The 24,498-nt window shown below is 41.8% G+C and overlaps 1 protein-coding gene across 1 annotated transcript; it reads right to left on the bottom strand.

Moving 5' to 3' along the window:
• Positions 1-3,051: 3,051 nt before the first annotated feature.
• GSX1 (GS homeobox 1) lies at positions 3,052-9,323 on the bottom strand. Its single transcript, XM_070751693.1, has 2 exons — positions 8,891-9,323; positions 3,052-3,416 (listed from the first exon to the last, which is right to left on the bottom strand). The coding sequence occupies exons 1-2, from the start codon at positions 9,321-9,323 to the stop codon at positions 3,052-3,054; spliced, it is 798 nt and encodes a 265-aa protein (XP_070607794.1).
• Positions 9,324-24,498: the final 15,175 nt, after the last annotated feature.

Below are 24,498 nucleotides of genomic sequence, written 5' to 3'. Positions count from 1 at the left end.
TTAAGGTTTTGTACTGAACCCACAAGGTTCAGTTTGATAACAGATTAGGCAAGTGGCTCAATTTTCTTTCATTGCTATAAAAGTTCAGTTTTAGATAATGATTAAAACGATTAAAGCCTTTATGGGTGAAAACATACTATTTAATTATTTCCTATTTTAAAAATAATTAAGGATCATACTAAGGTATTAGAGAAGGAAGGACAATTAAAAAACTATTAAGTATTCAATAAATAGTGCATAAATTTACTACCCCCACTGTGTCCCCCCCACTGTGGGGGCAGCAGCCCATTACTGAGTTTATGGTAGCAAGATATCAGAAGAGTTCAGGCGGCAGGGCAAACAAATCCGGAACTGTCTTCTGCCGCATGAATCCCAGAGCCTTCTCTGTGGTGGCCCCGGCCATCTGGAATCAACTCCCCCCAGAGATTAGAACTGCCCCCACCCTCCTTGTTTTTTGTAAATTGCTTAAGACCCACCTATATCACCAGGCATGGGAAATTCAGACATCTCCCCCAGGCTTATATAGTTTTATGTATGGTATGCTTGTGTTATATGGTTTTTAAATGATGAGTTTTTAGATGCTTTCTTTTATATATATTAGATTTGTTACATTGTCACATTGTTATTATTATTGTTGTGAGCTGCCCCGAGTCTGCGGAGGGGGGTGGCATACACATCTAATAAATTATTATTATTATTATTATTATTATTATTATTATTATTATTATGTTGTTGTTGTTGTTTTGTTGTTGTTGTTGTTGTTTGTTATTGTTGTTGTTGTTATTATTATTTTTATTATTATTATTATTATTATTATTATTATTATTATTATTATTATTATTATTACTGAGTTTATGGTAGCAAGATATCAGAAGAGTTCAGGCAGCAGGGCAAACAAATTGTATCCAAACACAGAAACGTTTCGTGAGCTGCATAAAGGCATATATGCCTTTTATAATAACATTTGTGGGTGCTACCATTTTCCTCCTGATTTCTCATCCCTTTAAAACACAGTGAATTTTGTCAGCAAGGTAGATCGTGTTTCTGATCTCGTCCGAGGTAACATTGCTTTAAATATCTACTCAGAAGTAAACACCAATGAGGTCAGCTCTAGGTCCATGCAGCGCAAGGGATCCAAGCCAAGGAAGTAGTTACTACATTGCACCATTGAATGGGAAAGAGTTGCCATTCTCAATGCAATCAACTATAATTATATCCAGGGACAGTTGAATTGAATATCGTATTACTTAACAGAGAGTTATGAAATGAAACTTTCTGATTCTGTTCAGTCAAAGGGTGCTGCAAACTTTCCCATGGAAATTAGTGGGAGTTATCCAAAGGGGAGATAACGCCAGTATATTCTGCACAGCCAAAGCATAACCAGACTTTCAGTGTATGTGTATATATAATATGTATACAGTACTCCATTTTTTTTTTAAAAAACCACACATTTATTTTTGCTTCAGCTTCTTTACATAAATAAATAAATAAATATCTCCCGATTGTTATTTTTGTCTTCAGAAAACAATACAGCCGTACCGTTATATATTTCAAGAAAGGTCATCAAATGGGCTTAAGGAAGAAGAAAGGAGGGGGGAGCAACACAATAAAACCGAAAAGAAACCCACAACAAGTTTAAACCAGTTGCTTGTCTGACCCGACCTTCCTATTGAAATGTCTTCCTGCTTCTAAAAAAAACCTGTTAGGAAGCGGGGAATCTAGATCCCAGAAAGAACCCAAAGGGAAGGAGGGAGAGAGGAGGGAGGGAGAGGGAGGAGGGAGGGAGGGAGAGGGAGAGAAAAAGAGAGGGAGGGAGAGATAGAGGGAAGGAAAGAGAGGGGGATAGAGAAAGAGCGAGAGAAGAGGGAAGGAGGGAGAAAGAGGGAAGGAGAGAGGGATAGGGGAGGGAGAAAGAGGTAGGGAAGGAGAAGGAGAGAGAGAAAGAGGGAAGGAGGGAGAGAGGGAGAGTAGAAGGAGGGAGAAAGGGAGAGGGGAGACAGGGAGAGAGGGGAAGGGGAGGGAGGGAGAGAAAGGGAAAGAGAGAGGGAGAGAGAGGGAGAGGGAAGGAAAAAGAGGGGATAGAGAAAGAGCGAGAGAAGAGGTAGGGAGAAAGAAGGAGGGAGGGAAGGAGAGAGGGATAGGGGACGGAGAAAGAGGGAGGGAAGGAGAAGGAGAGAGAGAAAGAGGAAAGGAGGGAGAGAGGGGGAGAAAGAGAGGGAGAGAGAGGGAGGGACAGGGAGGGAGAGAGATGCCAGGCTCCGATATAACCAAACCGTGGAGATCCCTCAGACAGAGCTCAACCCTTCCTTACACCCAGAGAGAACCCGAAGGAGTTCGAGATAGAGAGAGGGAGAGAATAAGGGAAAGGGAGGGAGAAAGACGGAAGGAGAGAGGGGGAGAGAGGAGACAGCGAGAGAGGGAGGGAAAGAGAGAGGGGGAAAGGAAGGAGGGAGAGGCAGAGAGAGAGAAGGAGGGAGGGAGAAGCCAGGCTCGGAGATAACCAAACCGTGGGGATCCCTCAGACAGAGATAAACCCTTCCTTACACCCAGAAAAAACCCGAAGGAGTTTGAGAAGTGGGGGAGAGGGAGAAGGTTAGAGAGAGGGAGAGAAGGAGAGAGAAGGAGGAAGGTAGGGTGATAGATACCAGGCTGGGACATTACCAAGCCGTGGGGATCCCCCAGCCACAGACGGAGACCAACCCTTCCTTTCTCTTCAAAGCCAGAGGGAGATCGCCCTAGTGTCAGCCTCCCTTGGCTAATTACAGTGTTTTTAATTAATCTCTCGTGGGAGGAAAAGCTGCCACGGAGGGAAAATGCGACGCTCCCCTTCACCCACAGCTCTGTGGAACGGAGCGCGCTGGTGGCGAGCAGGGACGGCGGCGGGGGGGCTATTTACACCTTTACACAAGGGTCCCCAAACTTGGCAACTTTAAGACTTGTGGACTTCGACTGCCAGAATTCTCCAGCCAGTCTTAAAGTTGCCAAGTTTGAGGACCTCTGCAAGCTTTCCAACTGTTCCAGAGCGCCCGGAGTGTCCATTTCCACCCGGCCTTAGGGCGTGAGGGCGATCTCTCTCTCCTCCTTGCCCGAGGACGACGGGGACGTGGGCGAGTCCTCCTCGTACCCGCCGCAGCCCTTGGCCACAGCCGAGAGGGAGGCGCACTTGCAGCCGGGGGCGGCCGGGGCCCCCGCGCGGTGGGAGCCTCCCTTGCCTTCCTTCTTGTGCTTGACGCGCCGGTTCTGGAACCAGATCTTCACCTGCTTCTCGGAGAGGTTGAGGTAGGTGGCGATCTCGATGCGCCTCAGGCGCGACAGGTACATGTTGGAGGCGAACTCCCGCTCCAGCTCCAGCAGCTGCGTGCTGGTGAAAGCGGTGCGCATCCGCTTGCTGCTCGGCAGCTGGCCCGACGTGCTGTCTGCGGGGGGGCGGGGGGGGGGAAAGAGGAGGCAAAGAGGAAAGTCAAGACCGGCAGGTGCCCCAGGCAATTTGTGTCCCCCACCCACCCAGGGGCGAGCCAAATCCTTCCCACCCCAAAGGACATAAAGCGGTGCGTAATAAAGTAAAAAAATTAAGTGCGTAAAGCGGTGCTTCTCCATTATTTTCTGCTACACCCCCCTCCACATTTCGCGCCCCTCCCCCAAACTCTCCCCTGGGAGGATTGCAACATTCAGTACAGTTTGGCTGGAAAAAACTCAAGCAGCTTCTTAGAGTATTTGGGGTGTAATGCAGGGGTCCCCAAACTTGGCAACTTGAAGACTTTGGACTTCAACTCCCAGAATAGCTGGCTGGAGAGTTCTGGGAGTTGAAGTCCACAAGTCTTCAAGTTGCCAAATTTGAAGACCTCTGGTGTAATGTGTGTAAGTGACGACTTACATAGAAACATAGAAGATTGACGGCAGACAAAGACCTCATGGTCCATCTAGTCTGCCCTTATACTATTTCCTGTGTTTTATCTTAGGGTGGATATATGTTTATCCCAGGCATGTTTAAATTCAGTTACTGTGGATTTACCTACCATGTCTGCTGGAAGTTTGTTCCAAGCATCTACGACTCTTTCAGTAAAATAATATTTGCTCATGTTGCTTCTGATCTTTCCCCCAACTAACCTCAGATTGTGCCCCTTTGTTCTTGTGTTCACTTTCCTATGAAAAACACTTCCCTCCTGAACCTTATTTAATCCTTTAACCTATTTAAATGTTTTGATCCTGTCCCCCCTTTTCCTTCTGTCCTCCAGACTATACAGATTGAATTCATTAAGTCTTTCCTGATAGGTTCTATGCTTAAGACCTTCCACCATTTTTGGAGCCCGTCTTTGGACCCGTTCAATTTGAACAATATCTTTTTGTAGGTGAGGTCTCCAGAACTGAACACAGTATTCCAAATGTGGTCTCAACAGCGCTCTATATAGCGGGATCACAATCTCCCTCTTCCTGCTTGTTATACCTCTAGCTATGCAGCCAAGCCTTAATCAACTAACCCTCAAGTTGTTGTTTTGAAGACGTTTGTTTGCTGTTTGCTATTGTTTGGTGCAAACAAAAGAGCACATTTCCCGGGGTCATGCCCCCCCCCATTGCTCCGTGTCCCCCCGGGGGGGGGTGCCCCACTATTTGAGACGCCCTGGCTTAGGGGAAGCTTAGCGGGGATGATTTTGACACCATCAGGCTTATGTAGAACCATGCTAGGAATCGTTCCTGCGGTTAGCCAAATAAGTCGGTTCTAGACCCGGCTGCCCTTGAGATGCAGTTTTGACGGGGTTTGGAACTACGGGCGCGACTGTCAGCAAGAATTAGCCCTCTAACCTGAAGGCTGGGTAGGACAAAGGATCCTACAGCTGATCGCTGTCGGGCACCACCTCCACCCAAATCCCACAACGAGTTCGCCACGGGTAGAGGAACTACCAGTAGTAACTCAAAATCATTACACGCAAATCTCTACGAGCTACGTGTGGGGAGGAAGGTAGGAGGGTCAGGATAACCAAAGATGCTTTTTCAGGACCCAACTGGACTTTGTTGTTGTTGTTTATTTATTCATTCATTTATTTATTTATTCAATTTTTATGCCCTTATAGTATGTTAGCAATAGCACTTTTTAACAGAACCAGCCTATTGCCGCCACAATCCTGGTCCTCATTTTACCCACCTCGGAAGGACGGAAGGCTGAGTGAACCTTGAGCCGGTGATGAGATTTGAACCGCTGACCTACAGATCTACAGTCAGCGTCAGTGGCCTGCAGTATAGCACTCTACCTGCTGTGCTACCCGGGCTCTTCAACTGTTCAACTAACCCTCAACTAACCCTCAAGTTGTTGTTTTGAAGACGTTTTGCTTCTCATCCATGAAACGTCTTTCAGTTCCGACAGAAGAGCGGATAGCCCAAGAAGCTTGGTGGATGGGAAGCGAAACGTCTTCAAAACAAAAAAAGCAAAACAAGAAAGTCCAGTTGCTTCCTTTAAAAAAGCACCTTTACGCAGGGGAGGGCTGCTGCCCGGACGGGGGGTGGGGACGCAGTGGGGTAGCGAAAATGGAGCTCCACTCCACAGCCCCCAATTTGCAATGAAAGGTATTTAAAGAAAACGCCGGGCGTCCTGCATAAGCCAAGCCCACAGTGTGGTAGTAAAAATTTGGGTAGCTCTTCACTGCCTTTGGGACAACCAGGACTTGGATGACCGAGAATCTCTAACGGAGATCAGGATGGATTGACTTCTTTCAATCTGTGGACACCACAGAGAGAGAAAGCAAGAGAGAGAGAGAGAGAAAGGAAGGAAGAGGGAGAGATAGAAAGAGTGTGAGTGAGAGAGAAAGAAAGAAAGAGAAAGAGAGAGGGAGAGATAGAAAGAGAGTGTGAGAGAAAAAGAAAGCAAGATAGATAGAGAGAGAGAGAGAAAGCAAGAGAGAGAGAGAGAGAAAGGAAGGAAGACAGAGGGAAAGAGAGAAAGAGTGTGAGAGAGAAAGAAAGCAAGAAAGAGAAAGAGAGAGGGAGAGATAGAAAGAGAGTGAGAGAGAGAGAGAAAGCAAGAGAGAGAGAGAAAGAGAAAGAGAGAGGGAGAGAGAAAGAGAGAGGGAGAGATGGAAAGAGAGCGTGTGTGTGAGTGAGAGAGAGAGGGACAGAGAGAAAGAAAGAGAGGGAGAGATAGAAAAAGAGTGAGAGAAAGAGAAAGAGTGAGAGAGACAGAGAGAAAGAAAGAGAGAGAGAGAAGGAGAGGAAGGAAGAGAGAGAGCGAAATAGAAAACTCGGCAAGGAGTTGGGGACTTGCTCCACTTCGCCTCCTCCTCCTCCCCTAGGGCGGCGTTAACAAAACCGCAGGATTTTTGTTATAGTCCGGCCCCCCAACAGTCTGAGGGACAGTGAACTGCCCCCTGTGTAAAAAGTTTGGGGACCCCTGCTGTGGAAGGTTCCTTGTAAATAACCTTGGAATGACCGAGCAAACCAGTGCGCTCCTTTAGAGGCGATGCTAAGCTGCTTCTCAGGACAACAGCCTGGAAGGTGCCTAGAAGTCTAGAATCCCCCCCCCCTGAAAGCAGTCCCTGGAAGGCAGAAAATCTGAGCTAACCCTCAACTAACCCCTCAAGTTACGGTGGGGAGGAAGGGCGCCGTTTTCTGTACAGGCGCCCACCAATTCCCTGAATTCTCAACAGCCCTGTTTGGATTCAGCGCTCTCTTTCTCTTGCGCACTCCGGGCTTCGTTTTCAAGAACTGGGGGTGCCACTTAGGTATGCCACCCAATGCCACAGTCCATCCCTCGTGGACTGCAGAAAGTATGGACTTTGGTCAGGGACTTTAAAATTACCCCCGTCTTAGAAACATAGAAACATTGACGGCAGAAAAAGACTTCACGGTCCATCTAGTCTGCCCTTATATTGTTTCCTGTATTTTAATCTTAGGATGGATCTATGTTTATCCCAGGCATGTTTAAATTCAGTGACTATGGATTGGCCAACCACGTCTGCTGGAAGTTTGTTCCAAGCATCTACTACTCTTTCAGGCAAATAATATTTTCAGTTTTCAGCTGAATTCTCTTCTAGGGAACGAACAGGCGAATTAAACTCGACTTCTCGGGGAATTTATGGACGCCTCCATGGTTTGGGGGGCCATCGCTGCTTTTTCCCAAAAGATGCTTTCAGACTTTTGGTTCTAGTCTACAGCCCCGGAATTCCTCGCGATCGAATATCTCGTTCCACTTCCAGCCCTATAGCGTGTCTCCCATTTGCTAAGGTCACTTTATGTAAGATCTGCGCTTTCCAAACGTTGGGCAAGAGGCAGGTTCTGGTTAGTTTTGTCTCTGTCCCCACTCCTCTCCTCTCCTCCCCCCCAATTGAAAACAACTTCATTCTCCACGCATCTATTCTGAAATCGCTTCTCGCCTGTTGCATTTAAAAGAAGTCAAAACGACATTCCCGGAGCCACTGGTCCTCGTGCCGTGGCTTTTTCGGGCAGGGAGGGGGGGAAAGTTAAAAATCAGAACCCTGGGCTGTGATCACACCTTAATAACATGTATACAGTGAAAGGCTAACGACATTTTTACTACCACACTGTGCGCATGGCTTATGCAGGGCGCCCTGCATTATCTTTCAACATCTTTCAGTGCAAATTGGGTGCTCTGGGGTGGAGCTCCATTTTCGGTACCCCATTTGGATTGAACGGTGGCAGCTGGAATTCTACCATCTTCCCAAGTATAAATGTTAATGGTAAGATGTTTACTGTAATATCCTAGGGTGTGGGTAGGAAAGTAAAATACCTCTACTTAAGAACTTTTCTAGATCAGAACCGGGTGTTCAAGATTTTTTTGCCTGTTCTTAAGAACCATTTTCTACTTAAGAACTAGAGCCCCACAAAATTTGAGAGCGGCAGGAAGGCCCGGCCATTTTCCTGCCATTCCCCTTTAATCCCGTCCATCTCGGGCTTTTCTGGGATGCCAGAGGAGACTTTCGGTGGCGCTTAAGGAGGCTTTGGCAATCCAGAGTGAGTGAAGCAATTTCCTTTCTTTGGGCGCTTGGAGAGGGAATAAACCTCTGCTCCTTTCGCTCTGGGCAGCGACTGTCCTCCTCCTCTTCCTCCTCCTCCTCCTCCCACCCAAATTCCGAGTTTCCTAATGGGTTTGCATGCATTATTTGCTTTTATATTGATCCCTATGTGAAAAATTGCTCCCACTTACAAACTTTTCTACTTAAGACTCTGGTCACCGAACGAATTAAGTTCTTAAGCAGAGGTACCACTGTATCTCATTTACTTTCTACTTCGATTTTTAAATTGCGATGGCGTCTGTCCAAAAGCATCCTTCATGCTGTCCTCACCCCAATTTTTACTGTAAAATGTAGGGTTGGAGATTTTGCTGACTGGCATCAGACCAGAATAAATTAGGGACCACCTTCTGCTGCACGAATCTCAGTGACGGATTAGGTCCCACAGGGTTGGCCTTCTCTGGGTCCCATCGACAAAATAATGCAGAAGAGCCTTCTCTGTGGTGGCCCCAGCCCTCTGCAATCAACTGCCCTCGGAGATCAGGACTGTCCCCCACCCTACTTGTCTTTCCCAAACTCCTAAAAACCCACCTCTGCCGCCAGGCATGGGGAAATTGATTCCCCTCGGCCGTCCCGTTTTATGTATGGTTTGTTTGGGTTGTATGATTGTTTTAACTGTTCTGTTTTTAATAATTGGATTTGTATTGTGTATTGTTGTTGTGAGCCACTCGGAGTCCGGAGAGGGGAGCATACAAATCTAAATACCGGTAGTAGTAATAATAATAATAATAATAATAATAATAATAATAATAATAATAATAATAATAATAATTCGATCTTGGCTCTCCCTGCCCGGTAAAGCTACAGCAAGAGGATCAGTCGCTGCCCAGCCAGCTCCGTCCGTCTTCCCCCCAAAAAACCCTACTACTCACCCACGGAGATGCAGTGGAAATGTCGAGGATCGGGCAGCGAGTAGGCGCTCTGGTAGAGGGCGGCGCTGGAGGCGGACGAAGCCCCGGGAGGCTGCCTGGCAGTCAGGGGCGTCGGGCAGTACTGAGAGCCGAAGGGCGGGAAGGAAGCCTTGAGGAGCGGCAGGGTGGGCGGCGGCGGTGGCGGCGGGTGCAGCTGAGAAGCGGCGGCCACGCAGAGGGGGCACACGCAGAGCAGGCCGGCTTTGCGCGCCGCCGAGGCGGAGACCGGGGCGACGGGACAGGCGCCTCCGGAGTGCAGCGGGTGCGAGGGGTGCACGGCGTAAGGGAAGAGCGGAGGGGGCGGCGGGCTGCCCGGAGAGACCCCTCCTTTCTTGTCGCTGCCGCCGCCGGCTTCGCGCAGCACCAGCGAGTCCACCAAAAAAGACCGCGGCATGATTCGACCCAGTCCGGCCGCGCTCTCGCTTTCCTCGCTGGCCTGAGTCCGCGCCAGTGGTTCGCGGGGCGCTGACCAGCGCCAATGGTGCTGAAAAGACCGCGCGTCCCGCTTTAAATAGCGTCTTTTGGGGAGGGCGGGGGGGAAGCAGGCGTGTGATGAAAGCTGCATCAATAAGGCTTTTTGTGCCGCGCCTTGGCACTCCCCCATGATGCCTCCTTGTCCTCCCCAAAGCTCTTGGACAATGTCCCTCATTCTTGTCAACCCCACCCACGTTTCTGGGCTGTTTTCCCTGGTTCTCTCGAACCCCCCCCTTCTTCCCCTGCCGCCCCCTCCCTCGTCCCACCGCTAATCCATTGGCTCGCCCGTCTCCAAGCTCCTGTTGCGCTTTGCTGCTTTCGGACGGGGCCGGGCGTTTCCTCCCGTGCGCTCCCAAGCGCCTCCAGTCTTGGGGAGCGCTGTTGGATGCAAGCCACCGACTTTACACCTTGCGACGTTTAGGGGAAAAACAACAACATGCATAGCCTCTGGTAGGGACAGCATTTTCACCAGATGCGGAGTTGAAAGCAGAAGCGAAAAGGGGTCTTTGCAGCTAAATCAACAGCAGTTCCCAGCAATGCTACAGGGCGCTTGGCAAATCCATGGGATTTGCTTCTCTAAAAACCTATTCAGAACGTAACTATCGAATAGAATAGAATTGTATTGGCCAAGTGTGATTGAACGCACAAGTAATTTGTCTTGGTGCAGATGCTCTCAGCGTATATAAAAGAAAATATACATTTGTCAAGAATCATGGGGTACAACACTTAATGATTGTCCTAGGGGTCAAATAAGCAATGAAGAAACAATCAGTATTAATAAAAATCTTAAGGATACAAGCAACAAGTTACAGTCATACAGTCATAAGTGGGAGGAAAAGGATGATAGGAATGATGAGAAAAACTAGTAGAAATAGAAGTGCAGAATTAGTAAAAAGTCTGACAGTGTTGAAGGAATTATTTGTTTAGTAGAGTGATGGCGTTAGGGAAGAAACTGTTCTTGTGTCTAGTTGTTTTGGTGTGCAGTGCTCCATAGTGATGTTTTGAGAGTAGGAGTTGAAACAGTTTGTGTCCAGGATGCGAGGGGTCAGTAAATATTTTCCCCGCCCTCTTTTTGACTCGTGCAGTATACAGGTCCTCAATGGAAGGCAGGTTGGCAGCAATTGTTTTTTCCTGCAGTTCTGATTTTCCTCTGAAGTCTGTGTCGGTCTTGTTGGGTTGCAGCACCAAACCAGACAGTTATAGAGGTGCAGATGACAGACTCAGTGATTCCTCTTGATTATAAAATCCATCCATTTCGAATGTTAAAACACGTTGGTTGGCAATTGATTTTCAAATAGCAGATTTAGTTGAAGATCATTTTATTAAAAGTTGGAGAGAGTGACGTTTATTTATTTGTGGTTGAGCCCTGCTAATTTTTCAATAGCCATACTTTTTTTAAAAAAAATGGAAATATAAAAAACCCCCTATCCTCTTTAATTTCCTATTAATCCCCCTGTTTTTTCAAACTGCATTTGTATTGAAACAGACTTACTTTGAAGCAATCCTCGTAATTTAGTCCTCTGAAATAATTTGTATTTTCTTTTCCCAATTTAATAATCAGAAAAATGTCCAACCTACATTTTACAGCAAAAATTCAGGTGAGAGCAGCATGAAATATATTTTTTGACAGATGGCATCACAATTTAAAAATCAGAGAAGAAAGTAAATGAGATATTTTACTTTGGTAAATATCTTACCATTAACGTTTATACTTGGTTAGACGGTAGAATTCCAGCTGCCATAATTCAATCCAAATGGTAGAATGAGCTATAAATGTTATTAAGATCTGATCACAGTCAAGTGTTCTGGTTTTTATCTTTTTGATGTCATATTTAATATTTAACATATTAAATGTCACATTTAACATGTTGTATTTTGTTTGGAATTGTCTTGCAAATGTTCGTTTCATTATTGTCTATCTATTCAGGTTTATGCAAGTTATTCAATGGTAAAATAGATAGCTGTCAAAGAAAACAATGTGTTAATTAATAGATACAGTCATAAGTCCACAATCCACAGAATCTAAAACAGAATAATGGAGAAGAAGAAAAAGTCCAAGAGAATAAAAGGCCCAATTTTAGTGGCATTATTTAGCCGGGAATGAAGATTAATGGTTTATAAATAAAACCTTCTGCAATCGTTCCCAAGAGCAAAATCCTTTCATTACTGTTAAATACCAATGAAAATATGGATGGTCCTCACCACAGTTTTAGCAAACGTGCTGCTTTTCCCTGGAGGGTCCACTATTCCAATTTAAAAAAAAAAAGGGAGTCACATTTTGAGAGCACAAGGTTTGCAGCACTACTTCAAAACACAAAAACTCTGCAACACACTCAACCATTTTGCAAAAGGGATGCTAAACCGCTGAAATCCACAGCCACAGTTTTGCCAAAGAATTGTGCTAACCTTTTCCTCTCGTGCAAATACACCGTTTCATGAGATGGGAAAAATCCCCTTGGTTTATTGAAAGGATGGCAAAGTTAGGCTGCTTCTCAATGTGGTCCAGGCTTTCTCTACCCTCCTTTCCATCTATTTCCAGAATCCGGGTCTCCAAAATGGTTTTTGTTTGCATAGAATAAAATCATCCAACGTCTCTATAACTCAACAGCAATGAATGCCTTTGCTGCGTATCAAGGATAAAAAGATGCTTTTTCAGCAGTCATTTTTAAATAATGAGCAAAAGGGGGGGGGGGAGAGACCCTCCTCTCATCTCCTTTCTCCACCCCATCATTTATTTTTTTTATATCAGTTACTAAAAATTATGGAGATTCAAATGTAAGCTCTCAGAGAAGAGGGATGGAAAATGAATTTGTACGGTGATCAATTTTATTTTTAAGAGACAAATGCAAGTACTATACCTCCAGTGTATATTTTTAAAACTATGGAAATGAAAGCCATGACTAGCAGGTAGGACTCTCTTACTATTATATACTGTATACTAATTGGCAATGCTGGTTTGTTTAGCTGAATGAAGCAAGCAGGGAGGCTGAAGTACCTTGAGAGTAGGTACCAGAAGTAAAGCTTTAGTCTGCCTCTCCTGTTCTCCAGGTCGCTCTTTTGGGAGGTCCTCGCCAATAAAAGGATCTTTATAAAATTATCTGCTAGAAACTCAGGCTCATACCTGATTCTTCTGCATATCGTACCAATGAAAAAGGACTGGGGAAGATGATATCCATTGTGTAGGAATTATATAGCATTTGGAAACTATATAGCATTGGATAACTATCTGTCTCAAATAGTTTAGGGTTTCCTGCCCAAACAAGGGGTTGGGCTAGAAGACCTCCAAAGTCCCTTACAATCCTGTTGTTATTATTGTTATTGTTATTGTTATCGTTAGTGTCATCGTCATTATCACTACTACTACTACTACTACTACTACTACTACTACTACTACTACTAAAAACAAATAAGTCATAGGCTTGATTCAAAAGGGTTTCCCCCAACTAAGCATCTTACAAATGTGCTGGACAAGATGCATATTGTTGTCTACCAATATATCTGGAAGACAACAGTGGGAGAAGAATGTATAGGACAAGATCAAACTTTTTCATCATTCCAACCATTCATGAATAGTTTATCCAGGAGGTTTTGGTACTAAGGCAGCCTTTTCCTTACAATGGTCATGTGGTACTTAGGGAGAGAAAGAAATCTCTACATGGCCTTATTTTCCTGGCCCAACTTTGTCTGTATAGAAAAAGGAAAATGAAAAGTGCAGAATCTTGAATTCAGATGCATTTATTTTAAAAGGTTTAAGTTCAGCATAATTCCTGGAACTTATTTCCAAAAAAAGTATATTTCAGTTCTATGGGGAAACTGCATGTACATTTATGTAGTGGTCTATGTCCACAATAAAAGCAAGAAGACATCTACATATGAAAAACAACAGTGTAACATGCAAAGAATGTTTCCTTTCTTGAGGTTTCTGAAAAAGGAGAGGCCCTGATTAGGATCTGTAATTGATCAGATCATTTCTGATTCAGACTGCATTTAGCTAAAGTTGTGAGATTCTGATTTAACAGTTTGCGTTGGGATATAGAGTGTGCCTATGGACTAATAATTGTACACTCAACTTTGTTATATGGTTGGTTTCAGTCTAGGTGAAAACGCAATCCTACATCTTTCTAAACCCGTTAATAAGTCTCACCATCCATTGATATTTCTGTCATTTTCCCCATTTTTTCCCTTTAAAAGCAGTGGCTCCAGTCCAACAATGTTCCACCTTAAATCTTATTGATTTCAGTGGAAAATACTCAAAGAGATCACTAACTTTTCTCTGGAAAGGGTTGTTATTCAAAATCGTTGAATTATGGCCAGTGACACTTTTACAACCCTTTCTGTTTAAAGCTGACACAGTGAAGAGTTGGCAATTTTAAACAGCAAAGATAAGCGGAGGCAGATGAAAGTATCAGAAAAGGCTTTAATTCAATTTCTCTGGGCTATGAACAGAAGTGAGTGCATTTTCTCCATTCACTGTTGTGTCTTCTCTAATACATGGATTTGATTTAATGTCAAAATATACCTAATGTTGTGGTTAGCTCTGGCCCAGCTCCTGCCCCAAGGACTGTGGATGTGGGGGAGACATCCACATGCGGCAGGCCTGTTTTGCTCCCAGTGGAATCTGATGATGAAGGCTCCTCTGACCAAGAAGACATGAGTGACAGGGAGGAGGAGAGTTTGGCAGACAGCTCAGAAGGAGATCAATTATCTATCTCCTCCTTGGATTCGGAACAAGAGTTAATGATACAGCCACGCATGCGGAGAGCGATGCATAGGCAGCAACAACTTAGAGATTATTATCAAAGAAAATGAGGCCACCTGTGGTTGGGTGGGGCTGTTGTAATTAGTGAGGCTGCTATAAATAGCAGTGTGTGGGTTTGGCCATTGTGGAGGATTATCTGACCCTTGTGCCTGTCTCGCTGACTTCGACCTTTGTGTGTTGATTTTCCCCCACTCTGAAACTAAAGCAGAGCAAAGTGTGTTTCACTTTGTGAAAGAAGAAGGACTGTGAATTGCCTCACAGCTGCAAACTAAGTATCTAAGAACTGATAAGGGACTTGTACAAATTACCAGGTTGTTTGGAGATGAGTGCTCTTACAAAAAGAGTGCTTAGTTTATATCTTCTTAAAAACTTCCAATGTTGGACCATTCACAACTTCTGGAGGTAAGCTGTTCTACTGATTGATTGTTCTAACTGTCAGGAAACTTTTCCTTAGTTCTAAGTTGCTTCTCTCCTTGTTTAGTTTCCACCCATTGCTTCTTGTTCTTCCCTCAGGTGCTTTGGAGAATAGTTTGACTCCCTCTTCTTTGTGACAACCCCTGAGATATTGGAACACTGCTATCATGTCACCCCTAGTCCTTCTTTTGATTAAATTAGACATGCCCAGTTCCTGCAACCGTTCTTCAGATATTTTAGCCTCCAGTTCCCTAATCATTTTTGTGGCTCTTCTCTGCACTCTTTCTAGAGTCTCAACATCCTTTTTGCATCATGGCGACCAAAGCTTGTTGAATGAGCTATTTCTTATTACACAATCAATCTTTCCAGAAGGACATCCTAAAGTGTTGCTGTCCTTTCAGGATAGAACCCCAATCTATTAGCTCCAGGAGGGAAGGAGTTAACCCTTCTGAATGCAGACCAAGCCCAAAGCTATTGGGAAGAATTTGAAGGGGAGAATAACCAGTTCCCCCCTTGTGCTCGCTCCCTCCAGCCGCTGGACTTTATTGAATGTAAAAAGTTTTGAATGCCAGATAAAGGGAAGCGAATTAAACTGTGTGACAGCAGAGGATAAGCAAACACAAAGGGAACTCTGTCACACTTTGGCCAAAATCCATGGGCTTTTTACCAAGCCTCTTTGCTATGATTGAATTAAGTAATAGGAAAACATTTTCTTTCAGTTTAGAGCCATTAAACAAAAACTTCAAAGCCAAGAGCACTTTTTAATGTGGAGTCCCCAGACAATGAAATCTCTGGTTTGCAGTGAAATATTGGAAATGGCTTCTTGGGCAAATTCTTGAGGTCCTTGAAGAAGAGGGATCACAGGAAAAGAGGCGCTCTTTCTCTTGTCTTGGTTTTGGAAGTCTATCCAAGACCTTGAAAGATGGGAATGGGGATGGAAGGGTCCTTAGAAGGCTTGAATCTGGGATAGGGCATCAAAATGGAATCATAAGAATGCCTGATCTACAGACAGCAAGGACCATAGAAATGGTGCTTCCCTTTCTCTGAGATTACTGAGTAAAGTTGTACTTTCCCCCCGACACACACACATCTCACCCCACCCCCCAAAATCAGATCCAAGAGGTGTCTCTTGAACCATCCTTACATAAGTGTACATAAGTGCACTAATGTGCCTTCCATCCCCTGTCCAATTGTCTCTCCTTTATCTCATATATCTTTTCTTCCTTTCATATATCTTCTCCTCTATTTTTATATCTTTTCTTCTATCCTTTTCTTTATATATATTACTACTTGTCTATTCTCTTTAATGTGTATTGTGTATTGGACAAAATAAATAAATGAATAAAAATAAATAAACCCAGGGGTGGCATTCAAATTTTCCCCCTGACGGTTCTGTGGGTGTGGCTTGGTGAGTTTGGCCAGGCCAAGCCACGCCCACCAAGCCACACCCACAGAACTCACAAAAAAGTTCCACCGAGTCTTCCAACATTCAACCTGGCTGCATCTTGCCTCCTTCTCAGGTTGCTCTGTATGTATGAGCCCGAGAAGGAGGAGAAAAGGAGTGAGAGGGCCACTCAGAGGTGAGATTTACCGGTGATCTGAACTGCACATAATTGCCACCAACTGTTCTATAGGACTCGTCCGAACCTTCTGAACTTCATCCGTGGATGAACTACAGGGTGAATGTACATCCAGGTTTGCTTGGTCTAGGATAGGGGTAGGCAAAGTTGGCTCTTCTATGACTTGTGGACTTCAATTCCCAGAATTCCTGAGCTAATTATGCTAGCTCAGGAATTCTGGGAGTTGAAGTCCACACGTCATAGAAGAGCCAACTTTGCCTACCCCTGGTCCAGGATATCAGAGGGAAAGGATGAATCCTTTCAGGGTTGGATCAGAAGTCCACAAGCAAAGCAAAAGGTCAGAATTGTTTGTTTCTCACAGCAAGGTTGCATTAAGAACAAGAAGAGCCTGTGGTATCTCCCCAGCCTTTCACTCAGTGGGTTTAGACCCATCTGACCTTTTCAGTTAACCTTTTACTTGCCTCTTCTTTTTCACACACATGGGAGATATTTGGCTGTGAAAGGAGGGTTTCCAGTCAGCTGGTTAGTTATGAAATAGAATAGAATAGAATATAATTCTTTATTGGCCAAGTGTGATTGGACACACAAGGAATTTGTCTTTGGTGCGTATGCTCTCAAAGATACATTTATCAAGAATCATGAGGTACAACACTTAATGATTGTCATAGTAGTCAAATAAGCAATGAGGAAACAATCAATAATAATAAAAATCTTAAGGATACAAGCAGTAAGTTACAGTCATACAGTCATAAGTGGGAGGAAATTAGTGATAGGAATGATGAGGAAAAACTAGTAGTAATAGCAGTGCAGACTTAGTAAATAGTTTGACAGTGTTGAGGGAATTATTTGTTTAGAAGAGTGATGGTGTTCTTGTGTTTAGTTGACTTGGTGTGGAGTGCTCTGTAGCGACGTTTTGAGGGTAGGAGTTGAAACTGGATGCGAGGGGTCAGTAAATATTTTCCCTGCCCTCTTTTTGACTTGTGCAGTATACAAGTCCTCAATGGAAGGCAGGTTGGCAGCAATTGTTTTTTCTGCAGCTCTGATTATCCTCTGAAGTCTGTGTCAGTCTTGTTGGGTTGCAAAACCAAACCAGGCAGTTATAGAGGTGCAGATGACAGACTCAATGATTCCTCTGTAGAACTGTACCAGCAGCTCCTTGGGCAGTTTGAGCTTCCTGAGCTGGCGCAGAAAGAACATTTTTGGTCGTGCTTTTTTGATGACATTTTTGATGTTAGGTCTTAATGATAGAATTATCATTGGCAGAAGCTTTCTGACTAGGACACTCCAGATTCAATATTTGTGTTATTCCAAGATGCTAAATTTTCTCTCAAGCTTCCTTTCAACCCCAAATGACCTCCAGATCGTGTGTGTGTTTGTGTTTGTGTGTGTGCTGGGGAGGAATCATTTTTTTCTTTTCTCTTTTTGGAATTTGAAGGAATTTAAGTAGAATGGGAATGTTATGGCTCTCCAATTTGCTTTCTAGGGAATTGCAAAAAATAAGCAGAAGGCATAGCTACCTATGTTAAATATAATAGGATCTCTAATTTTGACGGTAACTCAATATTACTAAAACAAGTAATCCACATGAAAGATCTAGTTTGTAGAGGTTACTGATTTTTTTTAAATTCTTTTTCTCAAATGATTTGAGATTAATTCACTTCTTTAGCCATGTAAACATTGTAATTTTTTAAAAAAATTCAAACAGAAAGGAATGGAGGAATAGAGACATCTCCCCCGGGCCTATACAGTTTATGCATGGTATGGTTGTGTGTATGTTTGCTTTTAATAATGGGTTTTTTAGTTTTTTTAAATTATTAGATTTGTTGTACATTGTTTTATTGTTGCTGTGAGCCACCCCGAGTCTACCGAGAGGGTCAGCATACAAATCTAATAAATAAATAAATAAATAAATAAATAAATAAATAAATAAATAAATAAATAAATAAGTAAATAAGTAAATAAGTAAATAAGTAAATAAGTAAATAAGTAAATAAGTAAATAAGTAAATAAGTAAATAAGTAAATAAGTAAATAAGTAAATAAGTAAATAAGTAAATAAGTAAATAAGTAAATAAGTAAATAAGTAAATAAGTAAATAAGTAAATAAGTAAATAAGTAAATAAGTAAATAAGTAAATAAGTAAATAAGTAAATAAGTAAATAAGTAAATAAATACATAAATAAATAAATAAATAAATAAATAAATAAATAAATAAATAAATAAATAAATAAATAAATAAATAAATAAATAAATAAATAAATAAATAAATAAATAAATTGAGATCCTCTTTCCCCCTAGGCCTTTACAATTCTATGCATGGTATGTATGTATGTATGTATGTATGTATGTATGTATGTATGTATGTATGTTTGGTTTTTATATTAATTGATTTTTAATCATCAATACCAAATTACTATTGTACACTGTTTTATTGTCGCTGTTAGCTGCCCCGAGTCTCTGGAGGGGGCGGCATACAAATCCAATAAATAAATAAATAAATGAATGAATGAATGAATGAATGAATAAATGAATAAATAAATGAATAAATAAATAAATAAATAAATAAATAAATAAATAAATAAATAAATAAATAAATAAATAAATAAATAAATAAATAAATAAATAAATAAATAAATAAATAAATAAATAAATAAATAAATAAATAAATAAATAAATAAATAAATAAATAATGATGTTAATAGGGCAAGAAGCAGGTAGTATTTAAAGAGAAATAAGTATATGATCTAATTTTCATATCCTGGGCATTCATTATAGCTGATTGGCTTCAGATTTTGCAGGTTTGCAGTTTACCAAATAAAGATTTTTTTTTCAACCTCTATAAAGTACATATAATTTATAGAGATTTTATTAGATTTATTTACATTCAAAAACTACATTGAAAAAGAAAAGAGACACCAACTATACAAACAATACAACAAACATCACATTTACCCACACACACAAAAAGAAACAAAAAGTATAACACCCCCCCCCACACACACACACACACAAATGCTGTATATAGTGACAGCTAAACTGTAATCTCTTATTTCCATTAATTTCTAAATTAATCTTGCGGTGTTAAATATCGTCAATAAATAAGTCAACAATAAAATTTTTGAACAAAGCATTTTTGCAAAATACTATTTCTAATCCTAATTCCATCATTTTTCCTCACATATTTTATATTTATTCTAATTCCTTAATACCAAATTCCTATATTTATATTCCTATATATATATTTAATTGTCTATCTATTAGGTAATAAAAATATTTTAAGTTCATTATATTCAGCTATCTACTATTTCCTTTTTGTCAACCATTCGTGAAATGTGTTCCAGACTTCGTAGAATTTCCCTTCATCTTTCTGCTTCAGTTCCAGTGTCATCTTGTCAAGTTCTGCACATTCAAAGATTTTTTAAATTATTATGCTATCAATAGGTATCGTTTTTGTTTCCATTGTTGTGCCTGGCAGATCCTTGCTGCAGTCAAGGTACGTTGTATAATGTAATAATGTCCTTCCTTCCTTCCTTCCTTCCTTCCTACCTTCCTTCCTTCTGTTCTGCCGGCGTGTCTCAACCGCCCGTAATTACAGGGAAATTAGTCCAGGAAGACACACACCACACGATAAAAGGAGAACCCAAGGTTTTTATAAACAGAAAAACAGAAACAGCTCCCTTTTTAAATGTCAAAGGGATTTTCTGGTACACACAAGGCATAGGTTAAATGCAATCCAATTGCTCACCCAATAACTGGGAAATTGAGTCCAATTGTAAAGTCCAGAGAATCCACACACACAATCCTGAAGAGCAAAAACCACGATCTTGATGAAACAATGAATCAGATAAACTGCCATGAGGCTAAAACACCAGGCTGCACTTTTATCTGTAGCGCTAATTATAGAAGCCCCACCCAACCACAGGTAGCCTCATTTTCTCTTGTAATAATCCTTCAGTTGTTGTCTCCTATGCATCACTCTACGCATGTGTGGATGTGTCATTAATTCTTGTTCAGAATCCAGGGATGATACAGATGACTGATCTCCTCCTCGGCTGTCTGCCAAACTCCCCTCTTCCCTGTCACTCACGCTTCCTTGGTCAGAGGAGACTTTGTCGGCAGATTCTACTGGGAGCAAAACAGGCCTATGGCATGTGGATGTCTCCCCCACCTCCACCTCCACATTCCTTGGGGCAGGAGCTGGGCCAGAGCCAACCACAACACCTCCCTCCCTCCCTCTTTCTTTCTTTCTTTCTTTCTTTCTTTCTTTCTTTCTTTCTTTCTTTTTCAGTCCATAATCCTTAGTAGACAAGTTTTATCTCTAATTTTTGCTTTATAATGTACAATTCTCAAATATATATATTTTTAGGGGGGGGCGTTCTTCCACATTCCAAATATCAATTTCAAAGTATGCTTTGCATATAAACAGAAAATTAGGTATCAATCTATTGTTAGATTGATGCTTTTTAAAGAGCACATACAAAGACCATTCACCAAAATTTATAGGAAAAGGTTTAAGAATGCACGGCCCATGGTGCACATCATTCTGTCACTTCTGCAAAGGCTGGACAAGTTTGATAATAAATGCACTGAGAGCAGAATAATAGCGGCCTGAATAAGAAAAGAAAGAAGTACTGTATGGGAGTGGGAGGTAATGTGGGACCAATTGGTGAGAGCAATTCATCAATCACAGAGGGAAAAAACCCTTCTCTAAGAAAGAGAGTTGAATGAAATTTAATTCTGGGATGGATGCACTTGAAACCGTCTCAAAGAAGAGCAGTATAAACACGGAAATGGTATGCTTAACTATGTTTTCACACTTTGCTTTTTGAAAAGCTTTTATATTTTTTTCACAGTCTCCATATACAGTGGTACCTCTACCTAAGAACTTACAAACCTTTCTAGATAAGAACCAGGTGTTCAAATTTTTTTTGCCTCTTCTGAAGAACCATTTTCCACTTATAAACCTGAGCCTCCGAAACTGTAACTGGAAAAGGCAGGGAGAAGCCTCCGTGGGGCCTCTCTAGGAATCGCCTAGGAGGAAACAGGATGGGAAAAGGCAGGAAGAAGCCTCCGTGGGGCCTCTCTAGGAATCTTCATTGCTTATTTGACCCCTATGACAATTTTGTACCACATGATTGTTGACAAATGTATCTTTTTCCTTTATGTACACTGAGAGCATATGCACCAAGACAAATTCCTTGTGCGTCCCATCACACTTGGCCAATAAAATTCTATTCTATTCTATTCTATCAGGACCTGGTGAATTAAACTTGCAAAGATCAGACAGGTAGTTTCTTATCACTATTTGTCTAGAAAACTTAGAACTACATTGCCTTCAACATAACCTAAGCGTAGTTCATAAAATTATCTGCTACAACATCCTACCTGTCAACAACTACTTCAGCTTCAACCACAACAATGCACGAGCATACAACAGATACAAACTCAAAGTGAACCACTGCAAACTCAGTCAGGAAACAATCAATATTAATATAAATCATAAGGGTACAAGCAACAAGTTACAGTTGTACAGTCATAAGTGGGAGGAGATGGGTGATAGGAATGAAGAGAAGAATTTTAGTAATAGTAATGCAGCCTTAGTAAATAGTTTGACAGTGGTGAAGGGAATTATTTGTTTAACAGTGCGATGGCGTTTGTGTCTAGTTATCTTGGTATGCAGTGCCCTATAGCATCATTTGGAAAATAGGAGTTGAAATAATTGATGTCCAGGATGTGAGGGGTCAGGGAATATTTTCAAGGCCCTCTTGAATTAAAATATTTTGATTTGATTTGATTTATTAGATTTGTGTGCCGCCCCTCTCCGCAGACTCGGGGCGGCTCACAACAACGACAAAAACAATATATATTGACAAATCTAATAATTAAAAATCTAAGATAACAATTACACATTTAAAATCTAAAAGCAAGAAACCCCAATATAACAAACATACATACAGTCATATCATGCACTAGAACTACATAGGCAGGGGGAAATGTCTTAGTTCCCCCACGCTTGACGACAGAGGTGGGTTTTAAGGAGTTTACGAAAGGCAAGGAGGGTGGGGGCAATTCTAATCTCTGGGGGGAGTTAGTTCCAGAGGGCCGGGGCCGCCACAGAGAAGGCTCTTCCCCTGGGCCCCGCCAAACAACATTGCTTTGTTGACGGGACCCAGAGAAGGCCCACTCGCTGGGATTCATGCGGCAGAAGGCGGTCTCGTAGATACCCTGATCCGGTGCCATGAAGGGCTTTATAGGTCATAACCAACACTTTGAATTGTGACCGGAAACTGATCGTCAACCAATGCAGACTGCGGAGTGTTTTATTTTATTACAAGTAAGAATATGAATGCACACATGCACATTCTAATAAATTTAGAATTTCGACACTGAAGCTTTGAATAAATATAAGTTGCTTTCCTTCAACCGAATGCTTAGCAAATTCCGTCTATGTCCTGTTGCTTGAAGGAGCCTTTGCTTCCCTCTGCAGGTCAAGGCTGAAATCATCTCAATTTTTAAAAATGAGGCTAATTTAGCTCAGTACATTAAAAAGTTGGGCTACTTTAAGGATTTTCAAGAGCTTGTAAAATGTCTGCTTGTATATTCTTCTTAAGTAAACAAAGAAAGGCATTTACCTATAAAGTGCTACTTCATTCTGAATTAAGGGCATTTTTCTCAGCCAATTTGATGTTCTTCCATCAGTACTTTGAATTAGTACTTCTAATACATTAGAGCCGGTCATCATGATTTGCTAGAAACAATGTAGCCTATGCAAGCTTTGGCTGCTTGTGATACTAGTTGAGGCCATGTATAAGTTTGGATGAAATTCGGGGTTTCTTATATAACGTTGGCATAGTTGTTTATAATTTCATAAAGAATTTGATCAGACTTTAAACTCTTTAGGTAATATCTGCCTTGCTAAATACACTGCTCAAAAATAAATAAATAAAGGGAACACTTAAAAAACAGAATATAACTTCATGTAAATCAAACTTCTGTGAAATCAAACTGTCCACTTAGGGAGCAAAACTGATCGACAGTCAATTTCACATGCTGTTGTGCAAATAGAATAGTTGTGCAAATTAAATATTCAATGAGAATATTTCATTCATTCAGATCTAGGATGTGTTATTTGAGTGTTCCCTTTATTTTTTTGAGCAGTATAATTTAACTGTCAGGTCCACAACGGAATAAACAAGAAAACCACCAGATGCAAAAACATGGCATTGTTCCAGGTTTTCTTATAAAGAGGAGGAGGGATCTAGGTAAGTCTAAAAGTCTAAAATCTAAATTACTCAAAGCACCAATTACTAGAACATTCCATTTTCAATATTCTAGCTGTCGGGTTTGGAAATTGGACAACAGATTATCCCAAGAACAATTTCATACATGGCTTTTCCTGAGTATATTCAGAAATATGTTATACACCAGCTTATAGACTGGAGAGTTGAAATAGACACCCCTAAATAAGAGAACAGCAAACTTCATATTCTACCAAGAGAACTGCATGGACGTCTTCATGAAGTTATCAGATGGAAATCTTGAGTTCAAAGGAGATCTGAGCTGAAATGAGTTGAGTTGAGTTGAATGGACTTTCACTACATGGTCACTGTAACTGATTGACAAACTACAGTGGTACCTCTACCTACAAACGCCTCTACCTACAAACTTTTCTAGATAAAGAACCGGCTATTCAAGATTTTTTTTGCCTCTTCTCAAGAACCATTTTCCACTTACAAACCTGACCCTCCAAAACTGTAACTGGAAAAGGCAGGGAGAAGCCTCTGTGGGGCCTCTCTAGGAATCTAGAGCCCCACCCCTCTGGAACCAGCTCCCCCTGGAGATTAGAACTGCCCCCACCCTCCTTACCTTTCGTAAACTCCTTAAAACCCACCTCTGCCATCAGGCATGGGGGAATTGAGACATCTCCCCCGGGCCTATACAGTTTATGCATGGTATGTTTGTGTGTATCTTTGTTTTTAATAAGGGGTTTTTTAGTGTTTTTTTTTTTAAATTATTAGATTTGTTGTACATTGTTTTATTGTTGTTGTGAGCCGCCCCGAGTCTGCGGAGAGGGGCGGCATATAAATCTAAATAATAATAATAATCATCATCATCATCATCATCATCATCATCATCTCCTGGGAGGAAACAAAGCCGGAAAAAGTGAGAAGCCTCCATGGGGCCTCTCTAGGAATCTCCTGGGAGGAAACAGGGCCTCCACCCTCCTTGTAGTTTCCTCAATCACACATATTATTTGCTTTTATATTGATTCCTATGGGAAAAATTGCTTCTTCTTACAAAATTTTCTACTTAAGAACCTGGTCACGGAATGAATTAAGTTCG

The sequence above is a fragment of the Erythrolamprus reginae genome, chromosome 4, assembly GCF_031021105.1.
Source record: "Erythrolamprus reginae isolate rEryReg1 chromosome 4, rEryReg1.hap1, whole genome shotgun sequence".
NCBI lineage: Eukaryota > Metazoa > Chordata > Lepidosauria > Squamata > Dipsadidae > Erythrolamprus > Erythrolamprus reginae.
This window is presented reverse-complemented; position numbering and strand designations above follow the sequence as displayed.